The 17,929-nt window shown below is 38.0% G+C and overlaps 1 protein-coding gene across 2 annotated transcripts in view; it reads left to right on the top strand.

Moving 5' to 3' along the window:
- LOC131550413 (vang-like protein 1) overlaps window positions 1–15,148 on the top strand; it is a 68,972-nt gene extending 53,824 nt beyond the window's left edge. The window contains exons 6-10 of one of the 2 annotated variants that reach the window (XM_058792598.1): window positions 3,087–3,220; window positions 3,442–3,477; window positions 11,215–11,365; window positions 12,430–12,664; window positions 13,676–15,148. In XM_058792598.1, coding sequence (XP_058648581.1) covers window positions 3,087–3,220; window positions 3,442–3,477; window positions 11,215–11,365; window positions 12,430–12,664; window positions 13,676–13,936 — 817 coding nt within the window. In that variant the 3' untranslated portion in view covers window positions 13,937–15,148. The remainder of the gene's footprint in view (window positions 1–3,086; window positions 3,221–3,441; window positions 3,478–11,214; window positions 11,366–12,429; window positions 12,665–13,675) is intronic. The other variant, XM_058792600.1, reaches the window with a different exon arrangement.
- Window positions 15,149–17,929: the final 2,781 nt, after the last annotated feature.

Genomic DNA, 17,929 nt, shown 5'->3' with positions numbered 1-17,929 from the left:
AATGAAAGTCTGTTGTGCAAAATATTTTGTTTTGTGAAAGAAATGCTTACAAGTTTGGAACAACATGAGGTTGAGTAGATGACAGAATTTTCATTTTTAGGGTTAACTGTTTATAATATTCTGAAACCATATGGACATGGATTCAGTGGTGCATTTTATTTTTGATTGATTGTTGAAACATTTATTTTGTGCTTTGCATTTTCAGTTTTGTGTCTCCCTATTTCTTTTCATATTCTCATCCTGTATTCCCCCTCCTTTTTCTTGTCTGCAAATATGATAGCTAATCATTTCCAACTCCAATACATCTATGCCAAATACAGCAATCAGACAGATCCTTTCAGATTTACACATCCTTTCCTTTTCCCTCTAATGTTATTAAATTGAAGCTCTCCCTGGTGTTTCTGTTCTGCTCTACTTTGTCACCATTATAAGAGCTGGAGCTCAGGCATCTGTGTCTCTTGTTAGGCGTCTGGCATGGATGCTGTCATGTTTTTATAATTACACACTCAGTGGCTTGTTTATATTCATACTGACATCCTGAAAACATTGCAACCCTAGTCTCAGATCAGCTGCAAAAAACGTGATCCTAAAACACTTAGCAAGTGCCAATGGCACAAAAACCTGTTTCTGAAAAGAAGTAGGCCACCTCTCCCTTTTATTTTCTCTCTTTCTGAGTGTCTATTGTGTGGTGAGGTGTCTACTCATCCTCAGGGTGGACAGTAGAGCATCTGTAGCATGCATGTAAATAGGAAGCACATGCCGTGATCACGCACAAGCTCACTACAATCAGGTTAGCATGGCTTAACAAATCACACAAGCTTCTGGCTGAGACATCTGGCCCCAGTATAACTGACGCCGTGTTGAGTGACCCAAGCACACTCATACTTAGCAGCTGGTGGAGTCTGTTATCCGGAGGCCAAGTGTGTCATTTTCTCTTCTGTCTGGGAGACATGAACAACACTGTATTACTATGTTTCCCTCTGGCATAAACCCAAAGCACACATGATTTCCAGTAAAGCAGCATTGCATTTGTGTAACGTCTAGTTTGAAAAGTCTGTTTTGTTTGACTAATTTTTCTGAATGACATACTAAACCCTTAGAGACCCACAGCAGCAAAACTCAAACACACATTACTGCACTCTAAAAACCATTGGGTTGAAAGTAACCCAATTTGGGTTGTTTTGCACCCCACAGATAAGTCATATATGGATGAACCCACCCTGGGTTATTTTCATTTAACTCATAATAATGGGTTGATTTATGCTATTCGTTATACTAGCTTAGTTTTATCTCATGCATAGGTTTATATTTCCAGACAAACATAAATCCTGTAAAAAATGTAGTAAAATACACTATATAATCACTGTGTTTACATGATTTACTTTATTTGGATGAATACAGTTCTTAATACAGCATATTTTATACAGCTTTTATTAAAGTGGTCATCGGATGCAAAATTCACTTTTACATGTTGTTTGAACTGAAATGTGTGTTGGCAGTGTGTACACAACGACCCTATAATGATAAAAATCCACCCAGTGTTTTTTTTTTTTTTAAATCCCCAAAAATCATAACCCCTTTCTCAGATCAAGCCGTTCTCAGATTCTTGGATGTGAGACGTCACACAGACCCAGATCCCTTCCCCGACTGTTGACTGACACTGGTGTTTTACCTTAGATTCACCCTGAGTGAGCTGTACACAGTCCGACATTGTTTCGACAGCGGAGCAGGGGCAAGAATGGCTCCTAAGCGATTGAGGTGTTTTGTTGTTGGATGTAATAATGAACATAGCAGTCGTCGTTTACTCCCGACATCTGAGCCGATGAAGACGCAGTGGATTAACGTTACTTTTGTTTTTGAAGGGAATGCGCCCCCCGATCTACCTGAATGCATTTATGTTCGTGCGAGTCATTCATGATCCTGCTTCACATACAGAAGAAGTGATTATAAGGTTTTTTTTATGAATCTTTGCAAATCGCCTTTCCTAATAATGCTAGTTAGCAAGTTTCACAATGAATGTGGCTAAAGTTTACAGTCTTGTGAGAACGGCTCATCACCCCATGGAAGAGAGGGGCGGGGTGACCAGTAGCTCATTAGCATTTAAAGTTAAAAAGGGTGTTGTTTTACACTACCACTGAGAAATTTAGACCCTAAAGAATCTTATCAACTTGTGGAAAATGGGCACCACTTTAATGTATACAAAATTTTAAGTAATTATTATTATTATTTTTTTATTAAACTCCAAACATTTTAGAAATAAACATTTAAAATTTATGACATTTTATTTCAAGTGTAATCAACTGTTCTGTTATCATTTTTCAATTATAACCCGAAATATGATCCTATAGACTCAACAATAAATTAAGAAATCAATATAAATCAGATAACTTTCAACAACAACTCTCAGATGATAAAACAAAATAAAACTATAAATCACAGATAAAGTACTCTAGAAAGGAAAACTATTGGTACCTGGATACTCAGTTATAACAGTGGTGAAATTTTGCAACATTAAAGCACAGCATTTCAGTTTTGTGAGAACCAATACAACCCCAAAACAAAGTGTTCATAAATACCATGTTTTTATTCCTAAAAACACAACAGTATCAGTGCTTGGATCTCTGTGGGTGAAAATCACTGACGTTGTCATTAAATCAGAGATTTAGATGTTGGTTTGCACATAGATTAGATGTTCACTTAGATTAACACTCATTGTAGGATAACTATATTTTTTCATAAAAACAAGGTAGCGTTATGAAGTTGTCCTCTATGGGAACATATAATTCCTCATGCAAAATCATTTTGATAATATACAGCCACTATTAACCCCACACTATTCTTTTTTTTTAGACAATTATTGAACAAATCTGAATCAACACTGAACTGACCACAGTCGAACATTGAAACTATTTTTCTTCTTCCATTTTTTTTTTTTTTAGAGCTGCTTAACAGCAGAATTAATCTCTGTTTGCTTCAAATCATTATTGTCCTATTTATTCCTGTAAAGCTGCTTTGAAACCATCTGTATTGTATAAAGCGCAATATAAATAGGTGACTTTTCTTCTTCTGGTCTTATTCATGTGTAGCATCCAGAGGGCAGCAGTGGTTATCCTAGAGAACTACTACAAAGACTTCCCTGTCCATAACCCTGCGATGCTAACAGCTTCCAAGTCCCGTGCCGCCAAACACCTGGCAGGCCTTAAAGTCTACAATGTGGATGGTGAGTTCACAACCACTCGAGCATACAGGAATCATTTCCATTTGCTTAGAAATGTGTTTCTCCTCTCAAATGCTTTTCCAGTTCAGTCATTTTAACTCAGACCTCAGAGCTTTGTTGACTGTACCAGTCGTAAGTGATGTTGTGATAAATTCTTTGTGACCACTGACGATCATGCTGTTGTTAACATTTATCTTCTCTGGTTTTGTGTCCCTGCCTAAAAGTCTTTAAAATGAAACTGAAAGCTTACCTTTTGGACAGTAAGTGGATCATTAAACTGTATTGTCCCTTTATTTTGACCCTGAACACTTTGTTGCTGCACAGTAATCACTGATGAATGGGCACATGTTTTTTGGGCACCAAAGTGGAAGTTTTGTAAGAATTTGGTTCACATATTTGGGTAGTCTGCACCAGTGAAGCCACATATTTCCCTAAAAACTGCACAGAATGCATAATAGTTATTTCAGATCCCCCAGGTTTCAGATATACTATGGTAAGGAAGTCACCAATAGCAGCTGATGCTTTAAAAGATTGTGTACATATATGTCTGCACCTCTACAGTTGGATGTTTAGATGGACTTCACTTTGTGAGTGACTTTGTAACAGCTGCATTTTTAAATTTCATACTCTGGGAGTCATGAATATAATTAAGTTAGTGTTTGTAATCTACCTCAGAAAAAAAGATCATTAAAGAATGGTGGCGAAGATTTTATATATGTGAAACAGTTCCAGCGTAGAATGTGATTGGGGTTTGACTGAGGCAATCAAATATATGTGCTGAATAATTTACCACTTTAGCGCGATCTGTTCTCCTTTTTGTGATTTTGGCTGCTATGTTTTTAGATGCCCTCTCACACTGGTTTCCATGATAAATGCAAAAACTACATTTTTTTGTGTGATTTCCAGCACATTTCACTCCATACACTTTTCCACAATTCTTTTTTACTTTGATCTGTATGTCTTCCTGCCTGTCTCGTTGTACTTGACCAGAAACACATTCCAACATGCCCATAAACAATTGACCTATTGGTAAGCCCCACCCCCTTAGTTACTGTTGCTCCCTCGGACAAACAAACGGAGTTGCTCACTGTCTTTCAATGACAGCTACAGTGTGAAAACATTGTCCCACGATGTTTTTGCACAATTTTGGACACAGAAGGCCACCAAATGGGAATTAAATATTCCATGGAGGGGTTTATAAAATATTTAAAAATAAATACAGTGGGTAACTAGAAGCGAGGTTTACAGATCACAATGTAAGCGGGAGATGTCTCATATTACGGTCGGTTATCACGATCTCGGATGACAACATGCAGGATCAACACTGTTCATGTATCGCAGGGTACGATTAAATTAATGTACATTTAACCAGTTTAATATGGAGAAGCACTGAAATGTAGACCTTCGTTTACGTGTTTTTGGCCTACACTGTACAAGACGCGAGAACAGTCTGCTATTTAGGTTTGTACATTAGCATGGACTCACTAACTTTAACTTATCTAGTTGTAGCCAGAGATACCTTGCTAAAGCACAATATAACATTAACGTTCTACTTGAGCAGATGAAAATTGTAACTTAATGAGTGTATGACAACCAGAAAATGAACGTTTTTGTCTTCATTTGTATTGGGGTTGAATACTTAGGGACATTTTTCTCTGTTTTGTTTGGATTAAGGAAATGTAATAAAATAAATTATATTGCCCATCCTCTCAGGATACCTGGAATCAGTGTTACAAGTACACCAAGCACATCGATTTTCCATTTTTGAAGCATAAACCCCATAAAACCGATGCGAGCTTTGGATCTTCCAATGTTTCTCTATGGCGCTGAAACCTAAAGACCTGAGTTCCGCTCCCCGTGCAACTGATACTCGACTGCCATTGGCTAGTCTGCGTTCGAGGGGAGGGGCTTACCGATAGGTCAATTCCACTCTGTCCTGCATTGGAAATGGTTGGGTTGTGGGTAGTTTGCAGGGTTGTTCATGGTAACAGGCATTTAGTGAAACTTCATCCTGGTATCTGATAAAGACCGTGACATACCAAGCCAGCAGTCAGCTGTCATAGAGTGTTTGTCAGCTCAGTTTTTACAGTGAATTTCAAACCGTCAGCACAAGTCTGACCCCTGTGGGGTTTCTGGCCAATTGAGCATGGTTGAATTGGCATTGAGTAATCAGTGATTGAGATCACTCTGATTGGCTGCTCGGTTAGCGAACCATTGCATGAGAAGAAAAACAAAAGTAATAAAAGCAAGCAAATAAAGTCAGGAGGATGCACACAGAAGCATCTGCAGTACATCTGCAGTCCTAGTTTCGCTTTTTCTTTTTGTCTGTGCTAGTTGGCCCTTGGCTATAGTCTTTGCAGTGTGTTTAAACACAATTTTTTATCCCAAACGCATATGGTATTTTATCGCCTCCAGTTCTTTGTTGTCGGTTTGGTGTGTCACAGTCTTAAGAACTCCCTAGACACCTTATGGCCCATCACATCAATCTTTCAAATGCTTTCTGCTTCATTGAATCAATAATCTAACTGCTTTGATGTTATAGTTTAGAGAAGAACATGGGATAAAGACATTCCATCTGCACTGAAGGGTCTCTCTCTCTCCTGTCCATGTATGCAGAGATTGCTCAGGGAGACTAAAATACATCACAGAATATCAGATATAAGTCTGTCCATTTAGGAAGCCTAAGTGATTATGAATCAGTTTCACCTGCTTTGGTGCAAATCAAAGTGACAGGTGCACTGGAGAGGCAACAGCAAGACAATGCCCAAAAGGGTTTTGCAGGTGATGGCCACAGACAATTGCTCTCTCTTTATCCTTCTGACTGATTTTTCCCTAGTTTTGATGTTTTGTTATGGTCTTGCAGGCTACTAGTGTGCATGTTTCTGACCAACCTGTCAGAAACAGACTCCATGAGGGTAGGATGAGGGCCTAATGTTCTGTAGTGAGACCTGTGCTCACAGCCCAGCACCATACAGCTTGACTGGCATTTACCAGAGAACACCACAATTGGTTCCAACTAGCATGACCATTTTGGGGGTGAGTCAGTGATGGTCTGGGGAAGAATATGCTTGGAGCAGGGGTGCCTAATCCTGCTCCTGGCGATCGACTGTCCTGCAAAGTTCAGCTCCAAGTCTAATCAAACACACCTGCCTTTAAGTTTCAGGCGATCCTGAAGACCTTAATTAGTTGCTCCAGGTGTGTTTGATTAGAGTTGGAGCTGAACCTTGCAGGACAGTCGATCGCCAGGAGCAGGATTGGGCACCCCTGCCTTGGAGGGTCACACAGTCCTCCATGTGCTCTGCTTTTCTAGCTGCTCTTGCGAGACACTGCAGGTGAATAGGGTAAACATTTTTACTAATAGTTATCACCTTACTTACCTAGTTGATTCATTACATTCATAATTGCAAACATTTTTTGTATTACAAGTTTTCTAAAATGTTAGGTTTAAATATGCAAATGAGGCATTATTTAATGAAATATGCACTAATTTGCATACATTTCTACTACAAAAATCTAAACACTGGATGAAGTCAGTTTCAAAATTCTTGTTACATTTTTTTGACATATTACAGTCAAAAGTTTTTACAGAGGGAATTTTGGGTATCTCATTTTGTCACTCCATAATTCAGAAAATACTTAGAACAGACAGAAAACACTATATTTTGACAATTTTGGGGGGATTAAAATGTTGTATATAATCAAGCAAATTATATATGAACAAATCCCTCTGTAACAACCTTCAGGATATAGACAGGAATAAAAATGTAAAGTTCGGTGTGTGTAAGTGCTACTGAAGTGGAGATTTATGGCTCAGTGTAGGAGAAAAAATTCATTTTGAGAAAACGGCCTTTAAAAATATGTATTGTAATTGAAATCTATTAACACAAATAGATAAAGTGCTATAAAAGAAACACTTAACAGTGTCTTTTGGATGTTTTCGTTCTACTAGTCTGAAAAAACACTTTATGAAAAACCAAAAAGCCCAAAATCTCAAAATTGACCGGTGCATGAAAAAACTGTGTTTTTGCCTGCAGTGTCTCCCCTTAAAGCAGGAGCAGCAGTTTCTCGAGGGCCACACTAGTGGATTTCTGCAACTGGCATGCCACACTTAACTACCCAGATTCATTTAAATTTTCGTTACATAAAATAAAATTCAAAGTTTAAAATCAAATCTAAGCATATATCAAATTGAAATTCAATTCAAAAATCAGTGTTTAATCAAATCATGACCCCAAGAATAGATTTGAATTGAATCATGAGATTCCAAAAGATTTCCACCAATAATATGATTTGGAAGAGAATGCTACCCAGAATCTCCTGTCCCCGCTAGTCTCGGCCAGCTCCAAATCTCCTGTATTTCCACTGGTTCGGTCCAGCTCAAAAAATCCTGAGTCTCCAGAGATCCTTCTCCCGCCTCCTCCAAAGTCAGCCAGTCCATCAGCCACGCCTATGCTGGTTCCCTCCACCTCTTTGGATGTTCCTTCATTTACTCCACCATGCTGCATGGATGCACCTTGGTTCTCATGGTCTCCAGCTTCGTTCTGGAAAAAGGATCCTCTGGACTCCACCTCAGCCCTCCGACCCTTCGGCTCCACCGGGCTCCGTCAGTCCTCTCACTGTGCTGTGCTCCTCCTTTTCTCTGGTTCTACCTTGGTCCTCACTCCCACTGATTCTGCTACAGCCTGCCAAGCCTGAACTTGTTTCCACCTCGGTCCTGTGAGTCTGTAGTGGCGCCTCAGCCTTCCAGGCCTCGGTATCACCCCAGGTTTCAGTGTCCTCAGCTCTGCCTGGGTCCCCACCTCTATCGTCTCCGTCTCCAGCCATTGTCCCCCTGGTTTCATCAGCCAAGTTGCTACTATGGCTCCTGTTTCCTGGGTATTCCAGAGTGTTTGTTATTAAAGATTGTTCTGTTTGGATTCTCATTGTGCACTTCTTTACACCCACCATGATCTAACAATAATATTGTATACAAACATTAATTTTTCCTTTTGAAATAAACAAAAATAGTTTTTCTTGCATGGATTTTAAGTGTGTGTGTGTATATATATATATATATATATATATACACAGTGGGTACGGAAAGTATTCAGACCCCCTTAAATTTTTCACTCTTTTTTTATATTGCAGCCATTTGCTAAAATCATTTAAGTAAATTTTTTTCCCTCATTAATGTACACACAGCACCCCATATTGACAGAAAAACACAGAATTGTTGACATTTTTGCAGATTTATTAAAAAAGAAAAACTGAAATATCACATGGTCCTAAGTATTCAGACCCTTTGCTCAGTATTTAGTAGAAGCACCCTTTTGATCTAATACAGCCATGAGTCTTTTTGGGAAAGATGCAACAAGTTTTTCACACCTGGATTTGGGGATCCTCTGCCATTCCTCCTTGCAGATCCTCTCCAGTTCTGTCAGGTTGGATGGTAAAGCGTTGGTGGACAGCCATTTTAGGTCTCTCAGAGATGCTCAATTGGGTTTAAGTCAGGGCTCTGGCTGGGCCATTCAAGAACAGTCACGGAGTTGTTGTGAAGCCACTCCTTCGTTATTTTAGCTGTGTGCTTAGGGTCATTGTCTTGTTGGAAGGTAAACCTTCGCCCAGTCTGAGGTCCTGAGCACTCTGGAGAAGGTTTTCGTCCAGGATATCCCTGTACTTGGCCGCATTCATCTTTCCCTCGATTGCAACCAGTCGTCCTGTCCCTGCAGCTGAAAAACACCCCACAGCATGATGCTGCCACCACCATGCTTCACTGTTGGGACTGTATTGGACAGGTGATGAGCAGTGCCTGGTTTTCCACACATACCGCTTAGAATTAAGGCCAAAGTTCTATCTTGGTCTCATCAGACCAGAGAATCTTATTTCTCACCATCTTGGAGTCCTTCAGGTGTTTTATGCAGGCTTTCATGTGTCTTGCACTGAGGAGAGGCTTCCGTCGGGCCACTCTGCCATAAAGCCCCGACTGGTGGAGGGCTGCAGTGATGGTTGACTTTCTACAACTTTCTCCCATCTCCTGACTGCATCTCTGGAGCTCAGCCACAGTGATCTTTGGGTTCTTCTTTACCTCTCTCACCAAGGCTCTTCTCCCCTGATAGTTCAGTTTGGCCGGACGGCCAGCTCTAGGAAGGGTTCTGGTCGTCCCAAACGTCTTCCATTTAAGGATTATGGAGGCCACTGTGCTCTTAGGAACCTTAAGTGCAGCAGAAATTTTTTGTAACCTTGGCCAGATCTGTGCCTTGCCACAATTCTGTCTCTGAGCTCTTCAGGCAGTTCCTTTGACCTCATGATTCTCATTTGCTCTGACATGCACTGTGAGCTGTAAGGTCTTATGAAGACAGGTGTGTGGCTTTCCTAATCAAGTCTAATCAGTATAATCAAACACAGCTGGACTCAAATGAAGGTGTAGAACCATCTCAAGGATGATCAGAACAAATGGATTTAAATATATGAGTGTCACAGCAAAGGGTCTGAATACTTAGGACCATGTGATATTTCAGTTTATCTTTTTTAATAAATCTGCAAAAATGTCAACAATTCTGTGTTTTTCTGTCAATATGGCGTGCTGTGTGTACATTAATGAGGAAAAAAAATGAACAAATGATTTTAGCAAATGGCTGCAATATAACAAAGAGTGAAAAATTTAAGGGGCTCTGAATACTTTCCGTACCCACTTCATTTTCAGAGATGAATAGAGAAACTGATGAGTTCTGAACTTCCTCATCACTTATTCACCATCCACACACCATCAACACACATTAACAGCAGCTCCTCGTAGACACAGATTCTGCTGCATATTAACCAGCTGCATATTTATTACATGCACAAAAAATAATCTTTGAAGTTTCCATAGATGAATATGGGAACAGACTTTTGACATCTAGACACAAGAGAGGCTGGATTTGAATACCTTAAAAATAGTGGGTGAAGGAATTTTGAAGGCATAGTTCATCCCAAAATGAAACTCATATTTATTCACTGTTATGTCATTCCAAATCTGCATGATTTTCTTTCTTCTGTGGAATACAAAGGAAGAAGTTTACTGGTAGAATGTTTTTTCATGCAGTTACAAAGCTTTCAAGCTTTAACAACTACACAAAAGCAGTGTAAAGTAATCCATCATTCATACAAGTTTTGGCAATCAAAAGCATCTCAAAAGCATTGAAACTTAAGAAAAAGAAATAGGAGAAACATGTCAATGACTTGCTGGAAGGCTTGAAAACAGGCCATATATTACAACCCAAAACATCTTTTCAGTCAGACCACCACTTGATTGGTAAATGTCTCCACTTCTTCAATCTGTACTTATCAATACTGACACAATCCTTGTTACTCGGTATCAGTATTGCTAGAATCAGTGCACTGAAAAAAAGTGAAATGACCGTGTCATTTATTTCAAGTGCATTTTTATATTGTTCTAATAAAAAATCATGGTTTCTGGTTTAAACTTTTGTTCCTTTTGGCTGAAAGCAAATAACATTTCTTATAGAACAAAATTTAAACGATTTTGTTTAAATAGCACTTTTACTTGACACCAGAGTGTTGATGTGCACAACAAGAAAGTCATGTAACTATATTGGGCAAGAGTAAAAGATGACTTAATTTTTAGGTGAACTGTTCCTTTTAAATTTCATGCAGTGTATCTCAGATGTTTCTCTCATTACTCATTTTTTGGATCATAATCTCATCTATTATGATGAGTTAAGTTACACCCAGTATACACACCTCTACACAGTACACACTTCTCATACAGACATGGTTCGTCTGTTGACTCTGTTTTTGAACTGAGCTGAATCAACATTGAACTGACAAAAGTTAAATAACGATATTGCTGCCTTTTGTAAAATTCACAAATTCACACTGTTATTGATTTGAACTGAACCAATGGCTAAACTGACTTGTTATGAGTAATGACACTGTTATCTTTTAGAACTGCTTTACAGCAGTTTCCATGGTTGAGTTTCCATAATTGATTCTGCTATTTTTCCCATCATGATCAGGTCCAGGAGGGAATAATGCAGCTGCTGGTATAGCCCAGTCTCAGTCTCGAGCAATGATTGCTGCTGCTGCCCGCCGCAGAGACAGCAGTCATAACGAACTCTACTACGAAGAGGCCGAGCATGAGAGACGTGTCCGCAAACGCAGGGCTAGGTGAGAGAACATTGGTGTAGAGATTTAGAAAGACATTTGGCAAATCATTTTACTTATAAGGAATAAATGATGAAAAGATGGAGAGATAAGCTTAGAGACTTCCAATATGCTTTTTTAACAGCGATAGTGCCAGCTTTTGATATTCAGTATGATTGAATCATAATAGAAATAGATTCTCAGCATGAAATGGGATCATTTCTAATAGTGATTAAGCGATTAAAACAGACAAAAGATTGCATTACTCAGTCTCTAGTGCAAAGGTTCTCATATGTTTGGTAACTCTGCTTTTTAAAGTAGCAGAGCAGTACATTTTTGTCCCCCTATTCGAATCTGACGCACGTGAGAATGTGAGTTTACATAAGCACATAACATAACAGGAAGAAGATAGAGAAGAATAAACTGCACACAAACCTCAATCGTTCTCACATATATTGTCAACACTGTAGATTTAAAGGGATAGTTCACCCAAAAATGAAAATTCTGTCTTTAATTACTCACCCTCATGTCGCTCCAAACCCGTAAGACCTCCGTTCATCTTCGGAACATAAATTAAGATATTTTTGATGAATTTCGAAAGCTCTCTGACCCTCCCATAGACAGCAAGGATACTACCACGGTCAAGGTCCAGAAACGTAGCTAGGACATCATTAAAATAATTGTTGAACCGCTGATGTCACATGGATTATTTTAATTATTCATATTTTAATTTGTGTTCTGAAGATGAACGGAGGTCTTACGGGTTTGGAATGACATGAAGTTGAGTAATTAATGACAGAATTTTTATTTTTGGGTGAACTATCCCTTTAAATGTGAACATGATTTGAGAACTACAGTAAAAATTTGATGTAGGATTTACTTTGCGATCATTTTAATTCAGAAATTTCACAAATAATTGCAAAGAAACAACTTCGAATCCTCTTTTTTATACAGTGTACTTAAAGTCTACTGCATTCCCCAGTTTACAATGCCTCACACTTTGGGAATCACTGCTCTAGACAACAACAGATTGTGAAACTGAACTTGAGAAACTTGAGACTGTGTGACGACACACTTTTCTTTTTCAGGCTGGTGGTGGCAGTGGAGGAGGCGTTTACACACATTCGTCGCATGCAAGAGGAGGAGCAGAAGAAGGCACCTAGTGACGTGATGGACCCACGTGAAGCGGCTCAAGCCATCTTCCCTTCCATGGCCCGAGCACTGCAGAAATACCTCCGCACCACCAGACAACAGCACCTCCACAGCATGGAGAGCATACAGCAGCACTTGGCCTTCTGCGTCACAAACAACATGACACCCAAGGTGAGGCCACTGACAGTGAGAATCCCAGTCAGGTGGTTTTTATCACAAAATAATCCCAGACAGGGTGATCATGGATAATCTTGAAAGGGTTCATTTTACAATAAAACTGGCAGCATATGGCGATTGGAAGGCAGCCAGGCCTGTCTGAATCCAATGATCATGTCATATACTGTCGGCTGAGAGGCTTTCAACTGATCAATTTTTGAAGGCAGCATTAATGTTTCCTTCGCTGCCTTTGATATCCCACAATCCTGCACGTTCCATTCCGTGACAGTTGATCTTAAAAATAAAGATGGTGCCTGAGAGTTGTCACCAAACCTATACTGTTTTGTTGTAAATCATTAAACTATAATGCTGCCTCTAACATCTGAGGCACCTTCATGTGCAAACACTGCCTGCAAAGTCATTGTCTGATAGGGAACAAGTCAACTTCCTAAGCTTTTAGATGCAGCTATAGACATAGTGTATTTAAATAAAAATATACAGTTTTGCTCTCAGTAGTATGCCATAATTGAGCAGAATCTAGGATGCCTTATGTATGGATCAAGACTGATACAATGTGCCAGTCAGTGGAACTTTTAAGGCCCGTTCACAACAAAGGACGATAACTATAAAGATAACAATAAAGATATAGCTCTAAAAATCGTTCTCAATATTAAAGAATAGCAGTCCACACCACAGCTATAACGATAAAGGCACAGAGAAACGATATCGTGGGAATCACTTTCAGAACGATTTTTTCCAGCCGATGAACGATACAAACATTGACAGCCAATCAGAATCCATCCTGCTATAACGAGCTGGAGAATTGAAAGCGACAGACGCGTGTGCGCTTAGAATAAACAGACGATATCTTCCGCTGGTGTGAGCGCTAATATCTTTATCTTTATAGTTGTCGTTCTTGGTGTGAACGGGGCTTTAGTGGAGTAAAAGATAGGATTGCTCAAGCTCTCATCGACTTGTGTCTAATGTTAGTTGGCTGTAATGATGAAGTGTGTTTTTGTTTTTCAGGCATTTCTGGAGAGTTATCTGACCACAGGCCCTACACTGCAGTATGGAAAGGACCGCTGGCTTGCCAGGCAGTGGACCCTTATCAGCGAAGCCTCAGTTACCAGTGGTCTGAAAGATGGGGCCGTTTTTCTGCTCAAATGCATTGACTTCAGCCTAGTAGTCACTACCAAAAAGATACCTTATATTCAGCTTGCTGAAGAATTCATCGACCCAAAGTCACACAAGTTTGTGCTTCGACTGCAGTCTGAGACTTCAGTTTAGAGTTTTTTTCTCGTTTATTTTTAATTTTTTTCAGCAAAAACTGATTTTCTTCTGGGATGTATTTTTATTTGACTTTCAAGTAATATATATGTATATCAAATATTTCAATATATTCCTTTTTCTTTTACGAGTTTGTTTTGTTCGTGCTTACATGTTCATCGGAATGCAGTCGACACCTTTGCAGTCAAACCAAACAAAATCATATCAGATAAAACTGTTATGGAGGTTGAATATAATTTCTGAAGACTACTTATTAATGTTTGTAAAATACAGAAACAGTAAAGGATGGAGGATAGTGGGTGCAGTCAAATACTTTTTCAATGGACCACAGAGAGATGGATGGACTCAAATGGGCACATTTTCTCTGCCTCACTACTCTTTATAAAAACACTCTGGGAATATGATCTGCAGACTTTCTGCAAGATCCACAATATCCACAATAGTGCAGTTGGAGCTGCACAGAGAAACATTGGCCAATTCCTGTATCGTTATAGCAACAGGTTTTTCCTTCATAAGGTTCACAAGCACATCATCTCAGCCACATGACCTTCTACTACTGTAAATGCACATCAAAAATTTCCAATGCACATTTTTAACACACTTGTTTCTGCTGATAGGACATGTGTCTTTGTTTAAATATATGCACGTTGTATACCAATGAGAGGTATTGGAGTGTGTGTGTGTGTGTGTGTGTGTGTGTGTGAGAGAGAGATAAAGAGAGACATTGGCAGTCAATACAATATTACACATTTTGTTCAAATTTCTTGATCAGATCTAATGCTTTTACTAATCATTTCTCTCATTAGTAAATTTTTGACTTGTAAAGATTGTATAGTTTTGGATTAAGCATGAGAGGTGACAAATTAAAAAAAAAAAAAAAAAAACAATCTGTTCTCAAGCATTAAGGCAAACGTTCAAGCCAGACACATTTTATAGCACGCTACAACATTACACATGTTGAAAAGTTTAAAATTATGAAAAAAGTATGTCATCATTTTGATTTATATCACTGACTTTTTAATCTTATAATTGTGATTTAAATCAAAACTGAAATAATTTTTAATTATGAGATAAAAGTTTATAATTATGAGATTAAAAATAATTTATGAGATAAATGAAGTAAGCCAGAATTTTGACAAGTCAAAATTCTAATTATGACACGAAAAGCTGATATTGAGACGAAAGGTCTTGGTAAGCTACAGTATATATATATATATATATATACAGTATATGGATGCGAATACAGTAAAGCTAAAGGTGCTGAAGGACACTGTCATGACTTTTAAGAAATTAACAGAGAACATGTAACTATTTTGCTTTGTGGCACAATTCTTCTTTTTTCCTCATGACAATTAGAACTATGATCACTAAAACCATATGCTTAAATCCCAGATCTCTGGGAATAAAGAGGTGCTTGGCCTGTACCCTGTATGTCATGTATTTTAAGAGGTGCTCTTTACGGCAGACTGTAGGGAGTTGTAATTGGACATGGACTCGATTTGAGCTGTTCAGATGAGTAGAGATGACGTGTGATCTCTAGTGTCCTGTCCTGTTTCTTGTTCTATGCCTCACAGCAGTGTAGCTATAAAAACTGTCACAAACGGCTCATGAGAATGTCATCTAGGTCTATGAAATTAAAGAATGTCCCCCAGAGAACTGGAATGTTTTGTCTGCCAATGTTGAGATACTGCTGAGAAACAACTGATTGGTCATGACCACTGGTCATTTTACCTTCGTTTAGAATGTTGTTGCTGTCAGCCCTTGTTAAGGAGAGCTAAATTGGTTTTAAGCAAAATTGAGTGGGTAATTTTAAAAGGATTATCACAAGTGTTCAAATATCTATGCATAATATACAATTTAATGTTCTTTTTATTTAGAAACTTAAGACCGCTTGAAATGTATATCAATTAAAGGGATAATTTACCCAACAATTTAAATTTCTTCTGAGGAACACGCGCACACACACTCAAAAGGACTTTTGAAGCATTGTTTGTAACCAAACAGTTTTGGTTGCCATTGACACTGACATAGGCAAAACAAACACCGAGACATTTCTTACAATATCTCCTTTTGTGTTCCACAGAAGAAAGTCTGTTCATACAAGTTTGAAGACAGAATTTTATTTTTCCATCACTTTACGTTTTTCTGTCATTGGATGAATTAACCATCACAGCACCCTCTTGAGGGGAAACATGGATGTGTTAACATTGTCATTGGCCTGTTTTTGCACATAGATTGGCATTTTAGGTTACACTTTTTATTATGGGTTTTTATCATGGGTTATTATTCTTCTTCACTTGTCCCTCATTCTCTTCTATATTCTAATGTTATCAAATGCTATTTTTTGCTAAAACTTTTATATTAAGACATTTTTTAAGACAGTGATGGTGTGGACTGTGTTACTTTATATAAACCACTCATAATGTGACTGTGCCTCTGCTTTTACACAGCGTGTGTGTGTATGTGTGTGTTAAGTCATTCGCATCTCACTTGCCGAAGGCCGCTGTTTGTATGCCTGATTTTGTTACAACAAATGCTTCAAAGCTCATATCATACATTTGAATAAAACAGACATTTTTAATAACACTGAAATTCATCTGTAACCTTTCTTACTTCCAAGTATATGTACTTGAACTGTAGGCATGTTTTACAAATGTACTTTGATCTTTTGTTCGGAATTAGTTCATAAGCTCATTGCTCATATAGGTCAGATTATAAATATTCATTCCTTCTGATTGCGAATAACGAAAGTGTAAACAAATCAGCAATGTCACACTCTAAGTTTAGAGTGTACTTTTAACCCTGTGAGACACTGTACTGTATGTGCAAATACATGCCGTGGCAGTAAATCACTCAAGAAGCCTTTCTGTGATTCAGTACAAAGGTGAAACTGCAGTTTTAAACTTGCCACACTGGATTTTCACCTCAACTTTGCTAGAGATTGGCTGCCCTCAAAGGTCGCGTCGGTCATGTGGTTGATCTAATTCATATGGGCGAGTCATATGGGTATGAGTCATATGGGCGGCATCTGGATTATGTAATAAATCTCGAGCATCCATATGAAGTTGAGGGTAACTGAGGCTGAGGGTAAGTGCTCTGCATTCCAGTTTAATCACTTAGTCTGGTGGTGCACAGATGTAGTCTCTACTGAATTAAATTACTTTGTGGCTCCATCTGTAGATGTTCCTCCACTGCTTTATATGCATACTGCTGAGCTAATGATGTTAGATTTTAAAGGTTCTGCTCTCAAGTTCATTAGAAACCCAAACACCTTTACATACAGTAGCTATCTACACTACCAGTCAAAAGTTTTTGAACAGTAAGATTTTTAATGTTTGTTAAAGAAGTCTCTTCTGCTCACCAAGCCTGCATTTATTTGATTCAAGGTACAGCAAAAACAGCAAAATTTTGAAATATTTTTACTATTTAAAATAACTGTTTTCTATTTGAATATATTTTAAAATGTAATTTATTCCTGTGATTTCAAAGCTGAATTTTATGCATCATTCCAGTCACATGATCCTTCAGAAATCATTCTAATATTCTGATTTGCTGCTCGGAAAACATTATTATTATTATGTTGAAAATATTTCTTTGATGAATAGAAAGTTCGAAAGTAACATTATAAATGTCTTTATCATCACTTTTTATCAATTTAAAGCATCCTTGCTAAATAAAAAGTGTATATATATATATATATATATATATATATAATAATTATACTAACTACAAGCTTTTGAATGGTATATAGTGTATAATGTTACAAAAGCTTTTTATTTAAGATAAATGCTGATCTTTGGATCTTTCTATTCAAAGAATCATAAAAAAAATGTACTCAACTGTTTTAAATATTGATGATGATAATAATAATAAATGTTTATTGAACAGCAAATCAGCATATTAAAGTAATTTCTGAAGGATCATGTGACACTGAAGAATGGAGTAATGATGCTGAAAATTTAGCTTTGAACACAGGAATAAATTACATTTTAA

This window comes from Onychostoma macrolepis, chromosome 01 (genome assembly GCF_012432095.1).
Source record: "Onychostoma macrolepis isolate SWU-2019 chromosome 01, ASM1243209v1, whole genome shotgun sequence".
NCBI classification, from domain to species: Eukaryota; Metazoa; Chordata; class Actinopteri; order Cypriniformes; family Cyprinidae; genus Onychostoma; species Onychostoma macrolepis.
This window is presented reverse-complemented; position numbering and strand designations above follow the sequence as displayed.